This window comes from Pygocentrus nattereri, chromosome 22 (genome assembly GCF_015220715.1).
Source record: "Pygocentrus nattereri isolate fPygNat1 chromosome 22, fPygNat1.pri, whole genome shotgun sequence".
Classification (NCBI taxonomy): Eukaryota; Metazoa; Chordata; class Actinopteri; order Characiformes; family Serrasalmidae; genus Pygocentrus; species Pygocentrus nattereri.
In genome coordinates, this window is record NC_051232.1 from 1,586,891 (window position 1) to 1,610,284 (window position 23,394).

The 23,394-nt window shown below is 40.8% G+C and overlaps 2 protein-coding genes across 2 annotated transcripts in view; both read right to left on the reverse strand.

Annotated features, from left to right (window-relative positions):
• wdr19 (WD repeat domain 19) overlaps positions 1-3,263 on the reverse strand; it is a 41,987-nt gene extending 38,724 nt beyond the window's left edge. Inside the window, exons 1-3 of the mRNA XM_037533101.1 lie at positions 3,203-3,263; positions 1,442-1,533; positions 745-810 (exon numbers count right to left, since the gene is read on the reverse strand). Of these exons, the coding sequence (XP_037388998.1) occupies positions 745-810; positions 1,442-1,533; positions 3,203-3,208 (164 nt within the window). The 5' untranslated portion in view covers positions 3,209-3,263. The remainder of the gene's footprint in view (positions 1-744; positions 811-1,441; positions 1,534-3,202) is intronic.
• Positions 3,264-5,890: 2,627 nt separating this feature from the next.
• ncapd3 (non-SMC condensin II complex, subunit D3) overlaps positions 5,891-23,394 on the reverse strand; it is a 30,800-nt gene continuing 13,296 nt past the window's right edge. The window contains exons 17-35 of the mRNA XM_017724920.2: positions 21,752-21,943; positions 21,549-21,646; positions 20,223-20,332; positions 19,042-19,149; positions 18,510-18,618; positions 18,166-18,267; positions 16,821-17,059; positions 15,375-15,454; positions 15,030-15,167; positions 14,320-14,453; positions 13,934-14,121; positions 13,303-13,413; positions 12,260-12,427; positions 11,611-11,729; positions 10,634-10,701; positions 10,255-10,302; positions 9,424-9,486; positions 8,624-8,681; positions 5,891-6,439 (exon numbers count right to left, since the gene is read on the reverse strand). Of these exons, the coding sequence (XP_017580409.1) occupies positions 6,364-6,439; positions 8,624-8,681; positions 9,424-9,486; positions 10,255-10,302; positions 10,634-10,701; positions 11,611-11,729; positions 12,260-12,427; positions 13,303-13,413; positions 13,934-14,121; positions 14,320-14,453; positions 15,030-15,167; positions 15,375-15,454; positions 16,821-17,059; positions 18,166-18,267; positions 18,510-18,618; positions 19,042-19,149; positions 20,223-20,332; positions 21,549-21,646; positions 21,752-21,943 (2,209 nt within the window). The 3' untranslated portion in view covers positions 5,891-6,363. The remainder of the gene's footprint in view (positions 6,440-8,623; positions 8,682-9,423; positions 9,487-10,254; positions 10,303-10,633; positions 10,702-11,610; positions 11,730-12,259; positions 12,428-13,302; positions 13,414-13,933; positions 14,122-14,319; positions 14,454-15,029; positions 15,168-15,374; positions 15,455-16,820; positions 17,060-18,165; positions 18,268-18,509; positions 18,619-19,041; positions 19,150-20,222; positions 20,333-21,548; positions 21,647-21,751; positions 21,944-23,394) is intronic.

A 23,394-nucleotide genomic window follows, 5' to 3' on the forward strand; every position in this document is an offset into this window, starting at 1 on the left:
TTACATGTGTGTTGTCAGAAACTGTGGCTGCGTCAAAAAAAAGACATAACTACCTCAGGAAATAGTTCAGGGTGTAATCATTTACATAGGATTAATATTCAGAACAGCTTATCAAATCTCAAAAGTGTATTGACTGATTCAGGGCTTCATTCTGACATTCACCAGTGTTTCCTTATTTGGGATTTATTTTGGGAACCGAATCTACACACAGTCAAGGGCACAAAGGTGTTGAACAACACTGCAGTTTAAGAACATGATATGAAGGTGACATAGATTTTTATCTTAGGATCTTTCTCAAGAACAAATTTAAGAAAAAGGTTAGGAAGATCCTGGTGAATGAGGCCCAATGAGTTCTGCGTTCTCCACGTCACCAGAAAACCTCTGGGATGTGGTAGAACAGAAGACTCGCAGCATGAAAGTGATCTGCAGGAACTGTTTCATACAATTATGTCAACATGGACCAGAGTTTTAAAGGAATGTCTCCAATATCTTGTCGAATCCAACAAACTGTGGATGCTTGGTGACTGTATTTTAGATGTTTAGCCAACGTTCAGTGCAAATGAGTTTTAGTGTCTTATTCAAATTCCCTGTTACACCCTAATGTGAAACGAAATATTCTAATCAGCCTTAAGTCAGAATGGAAAACTCAAATAAGCAGCTGCTGAATAAGCAGCCAACTTCAGCCTCAGGTGCTCAGTCCAGCGCAGTATGACAACAGCAGTGATTATGGAGATGTTCACTTGCCCAGGGAGACTGAGTTCGTTCATCTTCTGCCCATGACGGTCGAATATCTTGACGGAGGTGTCGGGGCTGATCATTAGATAGAAAAAACATGGTTAGAATTCCCTCCGCAAACTCCAGCCTACACATCCCCTGAAGTGCCATGGTGAGTAATTATTATGAATTTATATATTGAGGCTAAGAGTTTCTCATAACTTGTGGCCCCAATATATTAATTTGTGGCCTCGATATATTAACTTGTTTACTAAATTTAGTAAACTGTGAAGTCAATATAGTAATTTGTATTGATGATGATGATGATGATGAATATAGTAATTCATCAACACAAGAGAGTTCATTAAATCGTGGCCTCAATATAGTAATTTGTGTACTCAATATAGCAAACTGTGACTTCAATATAGTAATCCATGTAGTCAGTATAGTGTACTGGGGCTTCAATGAAGCAAACTGTGGCAGGAATACAGTCATTTGTAATATGTGACATCAAATGTAGTAAATCATGGCCTCAAAATAGTTCATAATTCATATGCTCACTACAGTAAATTGTGGTCTCAATATAGTATGTCATGTAGGCAATACAGTATATCACGGCTTCAATATATCAATTCATGGCCACGCCTTTAGTCACCATGTCACCTGAGAGGCTCTGTGTGATCCTTCAGTGGTGATCAATAACAAAGTTAATGGTTACTCCTCTCACCCCGCGACGGCGAGATAGTTCCCCAAAGCCTTCTGCCACTTGTACTGCAAACACGAGCCGCTCCAGGGCTTTTCTGAGAGAGTGAAGACGCGCTGCAAGAGAGGAGAGAGAGAATAAAGCACTAAACCAGTCACTGAAAGAGAGGAGAGAGAATAGAGAGGAGGAGAGAGAATAAAGCACTAAACCAGTCACTGAAAGAGAGGTGAGAGAGAATAAAGCACTAAACCAGTCACTGAAAGAGAGGAGAGAGAGAATAAAGCACTAAACCAGTCACTGAAAGAGGAGAGAGAATAGAGAGGAGGAGAGAGAATAAAGCACTAAACCAGTCACTGAAAGAGAGGAGAGAGAGAATAAAGCACTAAACCAGTCACTGAAAGAGAGGTGAGAGAGAATAAAGCACTAAACCAGTCACTGAAAGAGAGGAGAGAGAATAGAGAGGAGGAGAGAGAATAAAGCACTAAACCAGTCACTGAAAGAGAGGAGAGAGAATAGAGAGGAGGAGAGAGAATAAAGCACTAAACCAGTCACTGAAAGAGAGGAGAGAGAATAGAGAGGAGGAGAGAGAATAAAGCACTAAACCAGTCACTGAAAGAGAGGTGAGAGAGAATAAAGCACTAAACCAGTCACTGAAAGAGAGGAGAGAGAATAGAGAGGAGGAGAGAGAATAAAGCACTAAACCAGTCACTGAAAGAGAGGAGAGAGAATAGAGAGGAGGAGAGAGAATAAAGCACTAAACCAGTCACTGAAAGAGAGGAGAGAGAATAGAGAGGAGGAGAGAGAATAAAGCACTAAACCAGTCACTGAAAGAGAGGAGAGAGAATAAAGCACTAAACCAGTCACTGAAAGAGAGGAGAGAGAATAAAGGACTAAACCAGTCACTGAAAGAGAGGAGAGAGAATAAAGGACTAAACCAGTCACTGAAAGAGAGGAGAGAGAATAGAGAGGAGGGAGAATAGAGAGGAGAGAGGAGGAGAGAGAATAGAGAGGAGAGAATAGAGAGGAGGAGAGAGAATAGAGAGGAGGAGAAAGAATAGAGAGGAGGAGAGAGGAGGAGAGAGAATAGAGAGGAGGAGAGAGAACAGAGAGAGGAGAAGAGAGAATAGAGAGGAGGAGAGAATAGAGAGGAGGGGAGAGAGGAGGAGAGAATAGAGAGGAGGAGAGAGGAAAGAATAGAGAGGAGGAGAGAATAGAGAGGAGGAGAGAGGAGGAGAGAATAGAGAGAGGAGAGAGAGGAGGAAAGAGAATAGAGAGGAGGGGAGAGGAGGAGAGAATAGAGAGAGAAGAGAGAGGAGGAAAGAGAATAGAGAGGAGGGGAGAGGAGGAGAGAGGAGGAGAGAATAGAGAGGAGGAAAGAGAATAGAGGAGGAGAGAGGAGGAGAGAATAGAGAGGAGGAAAGAGAATAGAGGAGGAGAGAGGAGGAGAGAAGAGAGAGGAGGAAAGAGAATAGAGAGGAGGAGAGAATAGAGAGGAGGAAAGAGAATAGAGAGGAGGGGAGAGGAGGAGAGAATAGAGAGGAGGAGCACTAGGCCGGTCTCTGCGGTTCTTTCTGTGTTTATCCTGACCAGCTCGGCCGTTATAGTTAGTTAGCTAGGCTAGGCTAGGCTAGGCTAGCAGGCTCGGCGGGCAGCGCACAGGGTGAGAGGCCGAGGCGCTGCGGCTCGCCGTCCGCTGGAAACAGCGCGCCGGGGAACCGCTAACGCGGCAGCGCCGCTGCGACGGCCGCTCGTTTCTACCCGCGGCCGCGCGTTTTTACCGCTCACCTTCATTTCGTTTGTAGGCAATGTACAAGTTGTTTTCCTTTCCCAGAATGCCTCGCTCTGAAGCGTCTACAGCTCCCCTGGCGACCTCCCTAGCAACGTCCAATCAGAAGGGTGGCTGTGTTCCGTTTCTAAAGGGCAGCGCCATCGATTTTCAGAACTTCGGACTCCTTCAGTCACTGAGGTGTGGACGCGGTGGTTTGATGTGAAATGTTTAATTGTAATGAACTTAAAGATGGTCACTTCAGCCTGAAGAGAAGAGATAAAGAGATAAAGATGTTTTAAAGAAACAAAAGTACAGTTTTACTGCAGTGCCGTGCAAAGCCCAGAGACCACCCTTCATGTGTTTACAGTAAAGTGCCGTGTAAAGCCCAGAGACCACCCTTCATGTGTTTACAGTAAAGTGCTGTGTAAAGCTCAGAGACCACCCTTCATGTGTTTTACAGTAAAGTGCCGTGTAAAGCCCAGAGACCACCCTTCATGTGTTTTACAGTAAAGTGCCGTGTAAAGCCCAGAGACCACCCTTCATGTGTTTACAGTAAAGTGCTGTGTAAAGCCCAGAGACCACCCTTCATGTGTTTTACAGTAAAGTACTGTGTAAAGCTCAGAGACCAGGCTTCATGTGTTTACAGTAGTGCTGTGTAAAGCTCAGAGACCACCTTCATGTGTTTTACAGTAAAGTGCCGTGTAAAGCTCAGAGACCACCTTCATGTGTTTTACAGTAAAGTGCCGTGCAAAGCCCAGAGACCACCCTTCATGTGTTTTACAGTAAAGTGCCGTGTAAAGCCCAGAGACCACCCTTCATGTGTTTACAGTAAAGTGCCGTGTAAAGCCCAGAGACCACCCTTCATGTGTTTACAGTAAAGTGCTGTGTAAAGCCCAGAGACCACCCTTCATGTGTTTTACAGTAAAGTACTGTGTAAAGCTCAGAGACCAGCCTTCATGTGTTTACAGTAGTGCTGTGTAAAGCTCAGAGACCACCTTCATGTGTTTTACAGTAAAGTGCCGTGTAAAGCTCAGAGACCACCTTCATGTGTTTTACAGTAAAGTGCCGTGCAAAGCTCAGAGACCACCCTTCATGTGTTTTACAGTAAAGTGCCGTGCAAAGCTCAGAGACCACCCTTCATGTGTTTTACAGTAAAGTGCCGTGCAAAGCTCAGAGACCACCCTTCATGTGTTTACAGTAAAGTGCTGTGTAAAGCTCAGAGACCACCCTTCATGTGTTTTACAGTAAAGTGCCGTGCAAAGCTCAGAGACCACCCTTCATGTGTTTTACAGTAAAGTGCCATGCAAAGCTCAGAGACCACCCTTCATGTGTTTACAGTAAAGTGCAGTGTAAAGCTCAGAGACCACCTTCATGTGTTTTACAGTAAAGTGCTGTGCAAAGCTCAGAGACCACCTTCATGTGTTTTACAGTAAAGTGCTGTGCAAAGCTCAGAGACCACCCTTCATGTGTTTTACAGTAAAGTGCAGTGTAAAGCTCAGAGACCACCTTCATGTGTTTACAGTAAAGTACTGTGTAAAGCTCAGAGACCAGCCTTCATGTGTTTACAGTAGTGCTGTGTAAAGCTCAGAGACCACCTTCATGTGTTTTACAGTAAAGTGCCGTGTAAAGCCCAGAGACCACCCTTCATGTTTTTACAGTAAAGTGCTGTGTAAAGCTCAGAGACCACCTTCATGTGTTTACAGTAAAGTGCCGTGCAAAGCTCAGAGACCACCCTTCATGTGTTTTACAGTAAATATTCGATAGAGCACTCGCACGAGGAAGGAGAAAGTCAAAGACAAACAAGCGACAAAACCAAAGTTAAAAAAAAGCTACCGAGAAAATGGGACTCCTAACAACCACCTGCAAGACATGGTAGACAACCAAAACAATTAAGAACAAACATGAAGCCAAAAAAAAAGAAGCTGCTGCTCTTCTCAGATCAGTGGACCGACCACCCCAGAGTCCAGACCTCAGCATCACTGAATGTGTTCTGAGTTACCAGCAACCAACGTCTTCGACTGAACTTCAGAGGTGTGGAAAATATATCTGGAGATTTCTTTGGAAAAACTGAAAAGAATGGAAGCATTTACTTAAAGGGATGGACACACTGAATGCAGAAAGATGTGATATTATATTTAATGTTGTCACGTATGTGAAATGTTCCGCTAAACTGTCGACATGAACAACTTTAACTTAATGTAACTGAAGAGGGATCTCTGACTTCTTCACAGTACACAATTGCCTACTTCATTAGAAAAAGCCACCTTGTGAAGTCCACCTACCTCACACTGCACAGGTGGTCATTAGTCAGCTTCTGACAACTTTGGGGGCTTTAAATGGGTTGATCTTTCTCAACATAGCAGTGAGACACTTACACATCCACTGATATCGTTGCCATTACCAGCTGAGTGGACTGCTGTGTTCAACTGCACTCCAAATGGAAATGAATACTGATTGTACTTCTGTGTTCAGTGCAGAGTGCAGAACACAGCATCTCCACTCACTGTGGAGCTTTTTCTCCAGCCAATGTTCACTGACCCTTTAAAAGGGAATTACACATATTTTTTAAGAGTTTTGCATAATTCAGTGGTTTGATGGGTCAGAATTGTCCACAGTGGTGATGGGAACCAGACGTCTGCGGAATTCAATGCCTCTATAATCTCTCGGACAAAGTTTTCATGAGTAATGGTTATGAACACACTGCCTGATGTCTGAGCCAGTTTTATTAAAATGTACATATTTTTAAAATCTATTCATGAGGGACCTGTAAGACAAACACTCCCAAAGAAAAGTACAACTACTTTCCTATCATCAGTGTTGCATATAAAAAGCTGTGGAGGTTCACTGGCGGTGTTGGACAGTAAATAAAATGGCTATATTTCTGTTGTAGACATCAATCATCACCACAGTAAAGAAACCAGTCTGGAAACTTTTCTACAACGAATCATTTCACATCAAACCACGCCGAATACTTCTACTGAGTTAACCAGAAATTTTTAAACAAATAGACGTAAGAAAACTAAAAGCAAAGTTTGAATATTTTATTTACTTATAAGAGAAAAATCTGTATATTTTAGAAAAGGTGAAAGGCATTCTTAGAGAGTTTTAAAAGGACAGTGATACAAAAGCTAAGACACAGTAAAGGTTCTGAAAACGTAACAGCAGAACACACAGATGTTCACAGCTGCCTTTTCTTGCTTCTGCTTTTTCTCATGATGGGAGACTCCACGTTCCACTGTCTGGGAGCTGGTGCTCTGAAAAAGAAATGTAATGTTTAGATCTGTACACAAATATAAGTGGGGACACATCACAGGTGCAAAAACACGATTGCAGATTTAGGAACAAAACAAAGACGACATTGAACTGCATCCCACAAACTGCATCAGCCAAATACCAGCAGGAAACGCTGAATCAGACATCACAGAGAACTCAGATCAGATTCTACACAGACAAATTCAGTCCGACAACATTACATAAAACAAAGTTAAAAAGACCTGAAAATAACGGTTCCTAGCTTTAAGATAAGAACAAACATCTTGAAGAGTATTATACAGCTCTTCGTTCCGGCCACGCGAGCTGATTGGTTGAGAGTCATTCTAACTGTGCTGTTATTTCACCAGAACATTACAGGTTCTCACAAATACTATCACTCCGCTAAGACACTGTTGCTAAGCAACGACTCTGACAGCTGTAGGAGACGCTCAAGCCATCTGAATGTTTTTACTTCTTACTTTGCCACAAACAGAAAACGGACACTGTTAAGACCACATCTGACCGACAGCCGATTTGGTCCGACTCTGAAGACGAGACGACGCTAAATTCCCAAACTGTCGTCGCCACTGAGCAGCTTTTCAGTCGGCAGCTGTGACAGAAGAACAGCTGAACAGCCTGGAATCAGCCAGAAATGAACCCAACACCATTCGCCAAACTAAACGGGCTGTAAGAAGCTTCACAGACCGGCTGGAACAAAACAACATTAATACTGATCTGGACAAACTGACCAAACTGTGCTGAACCTGATATTGGCTCAGTTTTATGGCTCAGTCTGATTTGGTCCGACTCTGAAGATGAGACGACACTAAATTCCCAAACTGTTGTCTCCAGCTGTGACAGAAGAACAGCTGAACAACCTGGAATCAGCCAGAAATGAACCCAACACCATTCGCCAGACGTGTCTGATCTTCAGAGTCGGACCGAATCAGACTGAGCCGTAAAACTGACCCAATAAAACACAAAAAAGCTGCTCGGTGGTGACGCCAGTTTGAGAATTTAGTGTAAGGAGCTGGAGAACGAACTGCCAGCTGAGCAGCGAGTGGGTCAGCAGAGGTCGTTAGTCTGACGTAGCAACAAGCTGGATGTCAAGAAACTACAATTTGGCAGAAGGAATTGTGAACATTAAGACATAAATGACACGTTCATGGCCCAGTTGACTGAATTGAATTACAATTCATTCATTTGAAATATTCCAATTTCCCAAGCATGTGTTGTTATGATGTTGGCTATGGTATTACAGTTGTACACAAAAGTATGCGCAGTTTAATACTCAATTACTACTGAATTTAAAATACAGGGGAAACAAAACAAAACGTGGCATGTAGAGACTATAACGCATTGGTAGAATTTGTAGTGCAATATTTTCACTTAGAAAATCAAAAGATGTCATTTGTTTCCTTTTACCAGGAGCATCCCATCATTAGCATACGACTGCATTTAATATTTCATGATATATGCAGCAGCCGGACACTTCATTAAGTGCACGTCCTTATATGTACATTCTGTCCATTTCATCAGCTTCACTCATCATACAGGAGCACTTTGTAGTCCTACAACTACAGACTGTAGTCCATCTGTTTCTCTGTATACTTTGATAGCCCCCTTTAACTCTGTTCTTCAGTGGTCAGGACCATCACAGAGCAGGTATCATTTGGGTGGTCTTTGTCTAGTGGTTTCAGTCACTGTTGGACGCTGTTGGCTGATATATTTATGGTTGGTCTATAGTATTCTCAGCAGTGCCGCTGAGGTTTCTGATCCTCTTGTACCAGCACAACACACACCACCATGCCACTACCACATCAGTGTCACTACAGTGCTGAGAATGATCCACCACCTAAATAGTACCTGTTCTGTGGGGGTCCTGTGGGGGTCCTGACCACTGAAGAACAGGGTGAAAGTTTGGATAACAGAGTATCAGAGAAACAGATGGACTACAGTCCGTAATTGTAAAACTACAAAGTGCAGCTATACAGTAAGTGGAGCTTCATTACTTTTGACGGTACTGTGTTGAAATCAACACACCTTAGAAATCTTATATAGTAAAGTATATTAATATATTGAATACATTGTATTCTTGGTTATGCACTATGAATTTTTTTATAGTATGCACTTTCAGCATGGGATTATTAAATGGTCATTTTAAGTAAAGGCAAAAAAGCACTTACTGATGTTCAGGTGACATAAGATGTAAAACGCTCTCATCTCCAGGTATGTCATGTCTGTCTGTAGCCAAAACAAACATTACAGCAGTCAATCTAGTGGTAAACACCATTCTAGTTAAATGACTGTGTCTAGAGCGGGGATTAGGGCTGGCCAATATCTTTACAGTGATAAATGATGTCACAGTACAATACACCATGCTCTCCTGAACGTGTAATGTATCAGTACCTGCAGACCAACCGCATGTTTCAGTACAAAAAGACAGCAAAATTATCCCATTTAACTTGATTCATTATGACAGCTATTGAAAAAAAAGACACTGTATTCAGTTTTTTTTTAATATAGCATTACTAGATCAATTTTCTTCTATTTTCTAACTAATCAGATATCTGAAAAAATAAATATAGGGTATCATGAAAAATATCCTGAAGTATCGTGATATATTTTCAGAGATCATCCACTTCTAGCAGGAGTGCCCAAACATATTGTCTTTAATTAAAAATACCCAACATCCAAATAAAAATAAGCCAAACAAAAACAGGATAGGCATGAGCATGTGTGTATAAATTAACAGGACATTACACTGTACATTATTACTAAAATACTTCACAGTAAAATGAACCAGTGAAATGACGCTCTCTTACTGGGTGAAGGAGTGAGCTTAAAGCAACACATTTGCAGCCCAAATCAGGTTTTCTTGCAGGCCAACTTCACCCCATGGGGTGCGTTTGTTCAGCCTTGATCTATATACATTTACAGTAGCTTTGCTTTGATATAGACACGACTGACAGTGTAGAAAAACTACCTGAAGCTCCGTCGTAGTGAATGGCGCTGACTTGCTCTCCAAACGTCACTTCATTGATGCTCTCTGCACAGAAGCACACGATCAGTGTTACATGAAGTCATGAGCGTTTTTATCCAACAGGGCTACGCAAATGAATGAGTTCCTGAATGGAATTCAGCAGCGCTGAGCTGGTTGTGTCAGCAAACTAATGTAATTCCTACAGAAATAAAGCAAATGATCTACTATTGCGACCATGTACTTAAAATCAAATTTACACAACTTTCTCTCCACGTGAATGAAATCTATGAACCGACTGGTTTGGTATCTGAAGGCTTGCTTAGTTTTGTATTGGCTTTAAGGTTAATGTAGAAGTCTGTGTCACCCAAAACCTGGCCTTGTTGTTGGTTTCCGTCACTTTTAGCTCAAATCTTTTAGCGCCAGTAGAAAAATACGGCACATGAAGAGTCAAGGGTACAGTTTATTAATTGAAAACAAGCTGCTTTCCTCAAAATTAGCACAAGGCACTGCAGTTCATCTTACCCGTCTTTTACTAATTCCTCTAAACTTACAGAAATCATGTGAAGTGCAACTCACTTTGACTCAGACCATATACTTATATATAAATCATACATACAATATCATTTAACATGTAGGCAAGTTTATCGTACAGATCATGGCAACTCAATTCACACAAATTTGAGTTGAAATTAAATTCAATTAAATCAAATTTTTCATTTCAGAAATGCTAAAGATTAATTTCATCCATCTTCAGGTATGAAGAGCAGTTTTACACATTTGCCTCTGAGCTGAGGATCAGCTAGTTGGAGCAAATGTGAGAATCTATGTATTCACCTTGTGGTGTGCTGATAGCTCTGCCATCAAAAACCCCCTTTGAAGATCCTGTTGGAGCAATCACAATGTAAAAGATCAACAGCCTTTTTACAAGAAGTAGCACACAGTAAACTGGTTAATGTAGCTAATAAATAGTGGAGCCAAATGTTGCACAGCTATAAACAGTCGTAAAATGAATTTTTGTCCATTTTGAGCAAGAAGAAAACTGGATAAAGGTTTTCCCACAAAACTATTCCTTTGAATATTTATGTGACAACAGCGTAGATACAATACTTTCCACAAGCACAGAAAACCTAGAAGTCAGGAGTGGGAATCAATAACCCACCCATTAAATAAATTGATATTTTCAGCAGAAATATACTTTTGGTGTGTGTTCTACCTGAGCAGATCATGCTCTGCGAACCTCGTCTTCCCACAGGAGTCAGCATACCAGCAAACGTACGACGCCTGAGAGGAGGGGTGCAGAGAGTGAGGGACAGTGAGAAAGAGACTGTGTCGTCATCTTTTCCTTATGCTTGCTGTAAGAATCCAGGAGAGCTTTGGGTCCAAGCTGAAAATCACTCGACTCTGGTTAACAAAAGTTACGAAGCCTAAAATGTTCTGTCCAACATAGTTTAGACCGCACCATAAACAGCGCCATCATGTGAACAACGACGCCGTTCTGTGGTCAAGCAAAAATAACACTCACCAAAACGTCTTGCACAAGTCAAGAAGCAGTAGTAGTTCACAATCCCAGAAGCTGGTGTTGTAAAAAAATGTAATATCAAACTGTTCACACTGGTTTTGTGTAGTAAATCATGATTAACCTCAATTATTTGACCAGTTTAGTTCTCAGTAATTCAGTATGATCATTTTCAACGTGTCAACGTTCACACAGCATGTGGAGTCTGGTTTCGGTGGAGGCTCTTGAGTGAACCAGATTTCTGCAGTTTGCTTTTGCTGATTAATCGATAGCTCTCCTGCAAGCTCTGTCCAGCGCAGACTGCCATGTAAAGCGATATTTAAATGAGAGGGCTACACGGACTGTCTCATTGCAAGATAGAGCCTACACAACCAGGGACGGCTTGAATGGTCAAACTAGGAAAATGCCGTTACAGTGTTTACAAATGAGTGGCATCAATAATTCATCACTTCAGCACATTACGAATGTGCTTGCTTTGAAAGCCCTAAACAAAGCACACATAATACAGAATAGTGTGTAGTTATAACAGTAGTAGCCTTACTTTTCACACCAATCGGCATGTTGTCGACTACAAAATAACTCAAAACCTCAAACCGCAAAGGTCTAATGATTAATCCTCTGCGCTAAAGACAAGCCCACTAGTGTCAGTGTACAGGGACAGAGGGTGGCGTTACCTGAGCATGTTGGCAGACCTGCAGTTGTTTGAGGGTCTCTGAGCAGAGCCAGGGGCGAGAGGAGTGGCAATGCCTGGCCTGCTGCCAACGCCAGCAGCTGGAGAGGCAGCAGCACTAACCTGAACACAAAAAAGCAAACCAGTTACTGTATCAGAGACGGTCTGTAAATAACAAGGTGACTCACTGTACACCAGGTTATAATGAAGCAGAGGTATAAAAGGAGGCTAATGGGGTCTAGGATACCTCACTTAGAACCCCCCACTTTTGCACTAGAGGATGCATTATTATTTTCCACTCAGAAAACCAATGGAACATGTCATTTTCAGCAGGAGATGAACTAGTTGTAGTGAGGAATGTAAGCAGTACAGGTGACCGAGGTAAAGAAATGGTTTAATACTATGACAAGAAAATCTCCATTCTTTAGTTATTCCCCCTCAGACATCTACGTCTAGTGCTGTACATGGTAGGACCCTGATTAATTAGCACTGTCTTACTGCAGTAGTTGTTATTCTAACTAGGCAGGTAAATGCAGAGTCAGCACTCGTGTTAGTGGCCAGTAGTCATCAACTACATTACAGCTATTCTTCTGGCACTTAACGCTTTCTAGTTGACTATGTTGCTGCCATAAAGATACACATGTGATACTCACTTTAGGTCTGGGTGACAGAGTAAAGTTGCCAAGTTGCTGTGCTAACTCCTGCTGCTCCTGCTCTTTCTGCTTCTCAAACATCTTCAGGTTGAACTCCACCTCTGCAGCCAGCTGCTCGTCTGCGGCAAAAAGCTCCTTCACCTCTGTGCGATAGTCCTGCATGGTCACCTACAACACAAGAATGCGGATTTGCAAACTCCCATTATTTCCCTTTTTGTCCTAAACGGAGTCGATCAGCCAAGACACGTTTGGTGTATGAAGTTTGCATCTTTAGTTTTGCACTGAAGCTATGAAGATAATTTAGTAATGGAAGCTTACAATACGCCACCGACTAGCACTGAGCAAACTGCCTGCCTCACCTGCCTCAAACCATGTGAGACCAATACACAATCTCAAACGGACTTGCGTATATGTGTGAAATACTGTGACCTGTGAGGAGGGAAAGTGCAGAGCTACTCCATCTGCTGGTTGCAATGAAAACATTTAGAATCAATGTGTTTCACCAAAGGGGCATTTTTGATAAAACACTCAAAACAGGAGCTTTTGTGAACTCCTGTGACAATACAAGCACCCATGAACACAAGTTAATAGCATCATATTTTGCTGAGTAATATAACTGTAGTAATTAAAATACAACTGTATAAAAGTATAACACCCATGGCTTGATGCCAGCTCTGCTCCATCAAACTAAACGTTCTGATTCTTCAAGAAAATAAAATAAACAAATAAAAAAAAAAACAACACATATAACATCTACTGCAGGATATAAACAAATAACAAATATTGCATTTTTCCTGCACATTTTAGTGCACAATTCTTCTTCATTAGCTTAGCTTGACGTGAAAAACAGTCAAGTGAAAATGTGTCTTAACTTTAGCACCAGCCACATTTTATGTTCCTTAGCTCTCCTTAACATTAGTATTTATATCTTCAGTCGTGAACCTTGTTTAAAATTGTTTTACACTTTTATAGGTTGCTCAACACCTTAATGCTAATTTATGCATCTTTGTTAAAAAAATGTGTTAACCTGTGACAAGTCATACCTGCAGGTAAGCCATGAGATGTTTGAGGACAGGTGAGCGGTGCTGCTCCAGTATGTTCTTCAGAGCGATGACCATGGGAATCACATTCTCCACAAAGTTCTTCTTCTGCACCTGCTCACAGAGAAGACATGCGGCTTTACACTAAACCTTTAAACAACTTACAACAGCTTACAGCAGACGGACAAACTCACACAAAGCATTAATAACGAGCCATATAGATTAACGTCACCAATACAACAGACATAACCGTCATCAAGATGAACATTGACTTACTATTTTCGATTAAATCGCTATGATTATCCAGTATTATCAGTAGCTGTGAGATTCAGTACCATAGATTGATATTTACTCTACATATGTGGAGGGTGAAGTCTAGCCGTTCACTCACAGCACCATAAACCAGCGTGACAGTTAACACTGTTAGTGTTCAAGGTATAGAGAGTATAACAGGTTATGAGTTTGAGCATTTCCAGCACTCTGAGCACCATTTTTCTAAACTAAAGGCTTTTGCCCACGTCACCCAGCTCTAGCATTAGTAGAACAGATCACGCAAAGGCTCAACCGGAGATACATTTCTTACCCACTGTGTCCTTCACGTGTGTTGATGTGTGTACAGGCTATACAATCTGACCTGTGAGACAAGCTTCTTCTGCAGGACTGCTTTAGCTGCAGCCATTTCATCCTCAGAGGGCTCATCACCGGAGGCAGGGCCACTCATAGCGGTCAGCTTGACCTCTTTCAAAGACAGAACGTCGAATACATCGGCCAACAGCTCGGCCCCCTCTGCGTCCAGAGGCAATTCTGAGTCCACAAAGTAGGCTACGGAGGAGATCGCCACCCATTTATATATACAAGAGGAGAAGAATGAAGAAGGGAAAAAAGTGGATTTTTAATTTTAAATTTAAATTAGCTCAACAAGGTTAAAAATACTGTACAAATATTGTATTACATTTTATTCTAACCGATTATACCAACCCTCACATTCAAGCAGTTTCTACACCCTTAACACACACGTACCGAGGATATCTTGACTGATTCTGGTAGTGATGTTAAAGCGCTGTTCATCAGTGAAGTTCTTCAGTAGAAATCTGTAGATCCTGAAACGCTTGCCCTGGTTCATCTGCCCTTTGAGGGACAACTTGTTCTTCTGACTGTCAGATAACATGCTTACTGTCAGGATTGAAATACTTTAGCAGTGAACCATATAGTGTAAGACACACCAATGCCTTGTTACTGTAAATTCACAGGAAACCTTGTAAATAAATTTTTGAGAGGGGGAAAAACTTCCCATGTTGTATAATAACATCTATACACTGCAGGAACCATAAATTATCAGAACATACTCATGATTTCTCAGTGTAATATTGCTTCTGGACTAATTTAATTCTTGTTAATTAAATTCCCAGAAATTCTTTCACATAGAGGTGGGCAATATGAAGATATGTGAACCAATGAGGTTTTTATGGCAGTGTTTAAATGTGGTGCTATACTCTATAATATTTGAATTCCACTGTTATTTTTGTGATCTATCGCCCACCCTTACTTTAACATATACCATGACAGAGAGAGAAAAAAGAGAGGGGGAAAAAAAAAAGTGCTGCATGACGATACATTATAATCGTAAGGAATTCTTCCGTTAGATCATAGTGTCCATTCTAGACATAATAAAGGTCCAAATGTTGCATGGTATGCATTTAACCATACACTTAAATTGGTTAAGAGCCTACCTCTCAGTCTCAGGGAATTTGTTGTATTTCTTATGTTTCTCATAGGAGTTGAAATAGAAGATGCACTCGATGAAGTGCTGAGAGAACATCAGAGGGTTCTTCTTCAGGAGGATGTCCACCAGGCAGTACTCACAGAGACTAAACAACAGCAACAGCAAACAAACGACTGAGCACAATTGCATTAGACGGTGCTATCAGGTAAATCTTGGTACTAAAAGGATAGATTGACTGCTCTATAGAATAAGCAGCTTTAATAATTCCATTCAAAATTAAGCAACAGTACAAGTGGAATCTGTAAACGGTATCACATTGTGTTTGTTCTCACTTCATAAGCTGAAGACTTACTCTGCAATTGAGGGATCAGGGTCCACTAGCGCAGCAGCAAACCGATAGAACAGGGACCCCTTCCATTTGACAAACTCTTCCTGAAACAGCACAGATACGGACAGTTTAACTCACATCCTTATTTTCGCCTCACCCTCAACAGCCTGCTCTCAACTACCGCACAGCAAGGGACCAAAGAGAGCAGCTCAGCCAGCGTGTTGAAGGTGAAAGCATATGTGGCATCTTCACCAGCAGCAGGACAGAGTACATAAATATGTACACTACAGGCTAAAAGTATGAATAAACAGAAAAAAAGATGGGATGCAGAAATACAGGAATTGTGGGTTGATGCTAGCATCCAATCTGTGTCATATACATGTCCACTGATGCTTATACATTACCATTAATAAATGTATATGATCTGAATTAGCATTATGAATAAATAACATTTACAGGTTGGATGACTCCAGTCAAAGTCCATTCTGCTGATCATACAACCTCTACACAGAACACATTTCTGTTCATTTTAGTGCGCAATTTACTTATTAGTTGATTTCTTAAATTTAACATATTGAAAAAAAATTAAGCAAATAAAGCTGGGCTGTGAAAAAGTTATGACACATCTTAGGATTTATTTTTTCCCAAATATGTTAAACTGAGAAATTGTTCACTAAAACGGTCTTTAAGTAAAGGGCGTTCTCTGTAAATTACGTGTTCATTTATTTTCAGTTAGAAAATAAACAAAACATGTCATTTGACTGGGGAGCTCAAACTTTTACAAATGACTATCATTGTGGAAGAGCAGTAATCACCGGGAGCAAACGAACGAAAAATCAGTTCGTTGTACAATGTTGGTGCACACATTAAGCAATTTTGCTCCATGCTAAATAACAATCGTTACTGTTAGTATATATTAGTATGTATAATATTATATATATATACTGTTAGTATATATATATATATATATATATATATATATATATATATATATATATATATATATATATATATATATATAATTTTAGATTTTCACAACATGAAAATATATGAAATAACATGTAGTTTCCATTAACACATTTTTTCCTCTTAAAATGATACTAAAGGACATCTTGCATAGTATTGTAAAAGATGACCAGACAGAAAGCACATTTCCGAAAAACAAACGTATCATTTATTTCACTTTTAAATATATTAATTTGTTAAGTGATCTTTTTTCAAAACTCTCATGAGTAAAGTTAAATAAAATAAAAATAAAATTGTAAAACTAACAATGAACCACTTGGTAAAAGGGAATGGATTGTGTTATGGGTATTATATAAAATCATCATAGTAAGTCAATATCACAGTATATTGGTATAGATGATCATCCAGCTCTTAATACAGACAATTATTCCTAAAAAAAAAATCTCGTTATTCTTGTTTCCAAATGTTTGGTCTGTTGTAAATGTGCTTGTGTGTTCTGTGCACCTGCAGCAGGTTGGTGAGCATGATGAGGGTCTGCTCTCTGATGAGGGGCTCTGCGTCTTCGAGGCAGGCTGAGATGTTTGGGATGTATCGGGTCAGCGTGTTTGGGTAGCGCACGCACAGGTCACACAGCACCACCACCACGTTACTGCGCACTGCCAGCTCCCGGCCCACTTCCAGCTCCCGGGCAAATGCAGGCAGGTACCGCACCATCAGCTCCTCATGCTGCAAACACAGCTTTCCTGGGGAGAGACAAGGAGAGAAGGAAGGAGGAAAGAGGGAGTGAGAGAGAGTTCAAACTGAGTTCTGATTTACAGAGGACTAACCCTTACAGCCTGGACCGGTCAGCGGTTAAAATAGCTATATGCACACTGAACTATTCAAATGCATTACAATGTATTAAAAACACACTGGGCAACCCCTTGATACGAGTTGCTAACACTGGACTGCATTAATGTAAAATATAGCAACAGGTAACTGGCATCCACCTTATTCCTGCGTCCTATTATAACCTATTATAACAGATTTATAATCACGAACCTATTATAATACCCATTACAACCTATTAACAAGAACCTATTATGATTTCAGCAAAGAGTAAAGAAAACATCCTAACATAATAGAAATGTGAAAATAAATAGAAATAAAAATAGTATAGTATAATATAATAATAATAATATTAGTAATAGTATAAATAATATAATTATAGTAGTATTAGCCTGTTAGCTTTCTGCTGACCTGCTCAGTCTACTCTAGTGAGGGCAGAATATATTCACTTATAAGGAGGATATAAAGTGTAATCCAGTTAAAGAGTCAATTAGTGATGTTTTACTGGCAGTTCCGTCATTTGCTTGCATTTTGTGGGCCCAGATCTCAACGCTAACAACTGGGTTTTTTCAAGAAGTCATTATGAAGCCACCTTCACGTGCCTCCACACTTTATTCTCCTAAAACGGCTGTTCCTGCCATACGTTCATCTTCACTAGGCTGTACTTACAGCTGCAAACCGCATGTTGTCCCAGAATGTCTCAGAGATATTTAATGGGGCAAAACGATCAATTAAAAAGTAAACACACGTTTGTTGACTTGGCTTTGACAAAACAAAATATGGTAGACAGAGGGATACGTGTTGTAGTCTTCTGTAATATCAGTATTCCAAAGACAGAAATTGCACCATACCAATTAATAGAGAATACATTGTGCAGCCCCACTTAAGATATGCAGATTATGGTGAAGCTATACGGATAAAAGTTTCGCCATTCAAACAGCTTAAAATAGCCACCCTATCAGTATCAACACAACGGCTTGATGAGTGCAGCAAGGTAGGTGTGTGCTATTGTGCACCATACCTAGAGTAATGACTGCATGAGCTCGGACCACAGTAGGCATAGAGGACGACTTGAACTGAGACAGAGGCTGACTCGCTGGCAGCTCCGCTCCTTCTTCAGAACCTGTGGGTGACGCACAGAATGCCAACAAAACCACTGTAGTTGTTCATGGTCTCTGAACAAGTCATTGAGAGACATGCAGTCTAATTAATGTCTAAACACCTGAACTGAAGTAGAGCGACTCACTGAACTGTGGAGCGACTCACTACAACAGTCTCTATGCTGGTAACACATTCAGTCAAAATGTTACAATGAACACTTCTTGTGGTCTTGGTGAATGGATAGACAAAGGGAAAGAAACACACCTGGCTGCTCAGAGGAAGTGAGAATGGACTGAACGAGAAGGAAAACTCTCTTCTGCACTTTGGCAGGACAGTGTAGGGAGGCCACACCCAAAGTGTACAGATATTTAGCCTGAGAGAGGGAGAGAGAGAGAAAGACAGAGAGGGACCCAATTTACACGGCATGAGTAGCGAAAGGGGCTTTTTGAAAATGTACCTACTTTTTCCACACTTGGATTCTCTTTATTTTCAATAGACATTTGTTTCTAAAGGCTTATTAATTACCCATTTTGTTAGCAGTACATTCAAATATAAATATTTACAATAATGACCACCCTAATAAACGCAAAAGACGTCTGTGTGACAGAAGAGCAGAGATCTCAAATAACCCTGACCTCCTCTGCTCATTTGCCCTTTCATGCCTTCAGAGTAGCAGTCTGTGGGGTGTTGAAACAAACTGCTCTCTCCACAGTTCTAGGATCAGTTTCTGTAGTTTCATGTGAATTGGTGGTGAAACAATTGCTGAGCAGGAGCTGATCTCAGGTCAGTGTCTTACCAGCAGCTCTTCATTCAGGTTCTCTGCTCCTCTCTCGTTCAAGAGGACGCCGGACAGATATTCTTCACAGAGTGAGACAAGCTCTCCACAGAACTGATTCAAGAAGGCCTAACAAAAGCAAACACATTCACAACCACAGTGGGGTTTACAGAGGCCCTGTTAACACCTGGCATTAACACCTGATCACCTTAGTCAATACACAGCACTTACAATATTCATGCTTAGATGCAGATGCTTTTCTTTCTGCATTTAGATATTGATCAGATGCATTTCCACAATGCAATATGTACTTTTTTTAAACGAGACTGGTACAGAAGTGGAGCAGAGAAGTGCGCTATGTGATGTTTAAAGGGCCAATATCATGGACTTTCCCCTCACCTTTTAGGGTCACATGTGGAAACAATGCTGCAAAAAACAGGCCATTTTTAAATCAACCGTTTCTGTGCAGTTTAGCTCCAACTATTATAACGAGTGTTTCAGTCAAGGTTGCTTTGTTTTTAATCAGAACAGAGGTCATTTACTTCATCTTACTATCAGGCTTAAAGGCAAAGTAACAAAAATAGCCTGTTTAATTCTAAGGGCTAAAGAGAAGTTAGAAAATGCTAATACAAAATTAATATGGACAGTTTTTGTACACAAAGTGTTAGAAGTGCACCTGGAGTTTAACATGGCTCAAAAAAAAGGTGTAGGATATGTGCCCCACTCACTGGAACATCTTAGATTTGTAGCTCGGTTCCCTTTGTCCAAACCCAATCAGAAAATCATACAGTTGCATTTTAGTTCTGGTTCTCTGAAAGTTCATGATAACAAATTTACCTTTAAACCAAACAATGCTAACTTAAGGTCTTTCGTTCATTAATAAACAAACACATACACCACTGATTGGATAGATTCAGACAATATATTTGGCAACCATAACTAGGTTGACATCTCCCGGACTTCCTGAATCATGCTGCATCACACAATCGTGTTTAAACAAATTTAAAACTGCACAAGAGTCTGTTTAGAGGTGGTGAAACTCCTAGTCCGCTTATTTAGGTCACCCAAGGGTTTGTGTGGTCTGTTATAATGCCCTTCAAATGCATATAAGGACATCATTCAGATACAGGACGCAAATGAATGTGAATTGTAAACAGGCTAGATTGTGACTCAGGCACATAAGGATTAATATTTAACGTTACCATGGTGTCCTTGGTGTTCTCCGATTGGCCGAGACGGAAGAGGGTTTCTACGCTAGAGCTGATCACCTCCAGCGGTAGACTGAAACCCTTCAGCCAACCCATCAGGTCATCTGCACACAAACAAACATATTCTCATTCAATGTCAGGATGTGGGTTTATATATTAGAGACCATCCCTTGATGTCAAATACCTCCTGCACTTGCTGGGCTACCCTGACTTCCTGTCCATGCTCGTACTGATTGTACACATAAAGCGGTTCATGGAACAGCTCCACTGAATCTCCAGGAGATCTACAGGAGAAAGGTCTGAATTCCCTACATGAGGCTATTTAGAATGCTTCAAACTGAAACTCGTGTTTTTAAAGGATTCATGGACATTTATCCTGAGTTTTATTCGATGTTTTACCTACTGGTTTGTAGCATTTTGGATTTAAGAAAAGCCCATGATAAATTGAACTATGTTATTATTTTATTTATTTATTTACTTTTTAAAATGAAATTTCCATCAAAATGGCCAAGAAAAAAATGGCTAAAAGAACAAGTTATTCATTTTTTAGTGGCAGAAAAAAAGGAGAAAACATTCAACAGAAAATCACACAGAGGCCTGCAGGCATATTTTTCCACACCTCTAAAGTTCAGTCTTAGAAGTTGGGTACATCTTCTGCTTCTCGTGATCCAAGCAGTGGGCAGACTGACAAAAAACACTGAAGAGTGAAGCTTGACGTTCTCCTCTCTCTCAGAAATTAAAGCTTTTTAGGAGCACTATTTATCTGATTGAGACAGTTTTCGTGGTCTACCAGGTCTTACATGGTTGTTAGGAGTCCTATTTAACTTTTAATAGTTTTAGAAGATTCAAATATTTAGAGGATCTCTTGCTTTTTCACTTGTTTTACTTTTTGGTTACATCTAATCTCCACACGAAATTCTTCACAATTTGCCTGGAAATTAAATAAATAAAAGGGTGGTCTCTGGCATTCACAGTACTGTTATACATACGTATCTACATGCAACAGCAACAGCAACAACATTAAGGAACAATTTTGCCCTGCAAATCTGAAAATAAACATACAGAAAAGTTGCTGTCTGAATAAAAACCCTCTCCAAAATTTCTTTGAGATGAAAAAACACTCCTAACTTAATGGTTATTAAAAGTCAACATAAAAACATCTTATTGAAATTATTTTGAAGCATTTTATGGGTTCGTTCATCGTGTGAAAAAGCACTTTACAAATATGACAGAGACATAAGAGACTGTCCCGACAGCGACAATACCACAGAACATCACTGTATGAGATTACACAGACATTTAAACACAGATGCAGCTCACCAACAATCCTGCTTTTGGTATCATCATTAATACCAGACACAATGTCACCAATGACAGTGAGAATATGGCAGGTTGTTGCCACGGAGACCACAGGAGACCTGACAGACATTATTAATAAATAAATACAATAAATTATATATACAATAAACATTATAAACACAAATATTCACTGTCTGCACTGCTGGACATCTATGAGCTCCAACCTGACAGTGCGATCCCACGCCTCCAGGATGGTGCTGTAGTTGAGTTTGGAGGAGCAGCGGGCCACTTTAGCCAGCAGGAGCCACGCCCCTGGAGCACGCTCACCCTCGGTGTGCCAGATCAGACTGTTCACAAAGGCAGCTGAGAATTTCTGCTGCCTCGCCCACACACTGAAGGCTTTACTGAAGTAACGTCTGGAGGGAGGGAGGGAGAGGGAGAGAGAGAGAGAGAGAGAGAGAGAGAGAGAGAGAGAGAGAGAGAGAGAGAGAGAGAGAGAGAGAGAGAGAGAGACAGAGGGAGAGAGCGCGAGAGAGAGAGAGAGAGCGCGAGAGAGAGAGCACAAGAGAGCGTGAGAGAGAGAGCGAGAGAGAGGGAGAGAGAAAGAGAGAGAGAGACACAGAGGGAGAGAGCGCGAGAGAGAGAGCGCGAGAGAAAGAGCACAAGAGAGCGTTAGAGAGAGAGCGAGAGAGAGGGAGAGAGAGAGGGAGAGAGATAGAGAGAGAGAGAGAGCGCAAGCGAGAGAGAGACAGAGACAGAGACAGAGAGAGAGCGCGAGCAAGAGCGACAGAGAGAGAGAGAGAGAGAGAGAGAGAGAGAGAGAGAGAGAGAGACAGACAGACAGACAGACAGACAGACAGACAGAGAGAGAGAGAGAGAGAGAGAGAGAGACATAGAGAGAGAAAGTAACATAAGTCAAAGCTTTTCAGAAGTTTTTAACAGCAGTTTGAAAACTATCAAAATCACCACTCAAGCAAAGTCGGTTCTTCATATCAAGCAGGGCTTTTTGAGCAGGTAGCACAGGTGCTAGAAAAGTTGTAAATGTTGCGGCCAGAGAAGTTTACAAGTCTAGCCTCCAGTCTCTGGGATGTTCGAGAACTAGAGTCTAGAACCTCTGGGTCAGAGTTAAAGTCGAGTCTAGATTTTTAAGCACAAGTTCAGTCCACAAGCAGTAATTAGTGTTTAAAAAAAAGGAGCAACTTGAAACAACTAGCTAATCTGAAGCCAGTGCAACAGCTAATCCAGCTGAGTTTTTAATCGAGTATAATCTGTAATTTACTAAAACCTCAGCTAAACAAGATATTGCAGATTTCTTAAATATTACTTAAATATTATTGAACAATTCCATTCCAAAGAAATCACCTTTATAAAGCATTTTAATAAATAAATAGATCTTACATGAACCAAAATGACACATTTCAAACACAATTCTACACAAACGTACTCCAACAGCCTCCCTGACAGGTCATGCACTGCTTGTGTGTGCTCTGAGAGAATAACATGGACCAGCTGCTTGTATGCTTCCCACATATTCCGCATCCCTTTAATTGCCTGTGGTACATGCTCGGCTATGGGAGAGCGAAACAGTGATTTGCATGTAATTCCACACTTCTGAATTAAAACGATCCAGTGTGCAAAGCTAAGCAATGCTATACTGGTCAAACATCTGAACTCCAAATGTCAGCAGTAAAGCTGACTGCAGTCACTTCAAGGTAATCTTGCAGGTGGTGGGAGATGTTATAGTAGGGATCTGGTGTGGCAGCGTGTGAAAACCAAACAAGACAGCAGCGTAAACAGATTGTAACAGGGTCTAATAATAGACCGGGTTCAAATTAGTCTATATATGATTCTGTAAAATATGCCCAGA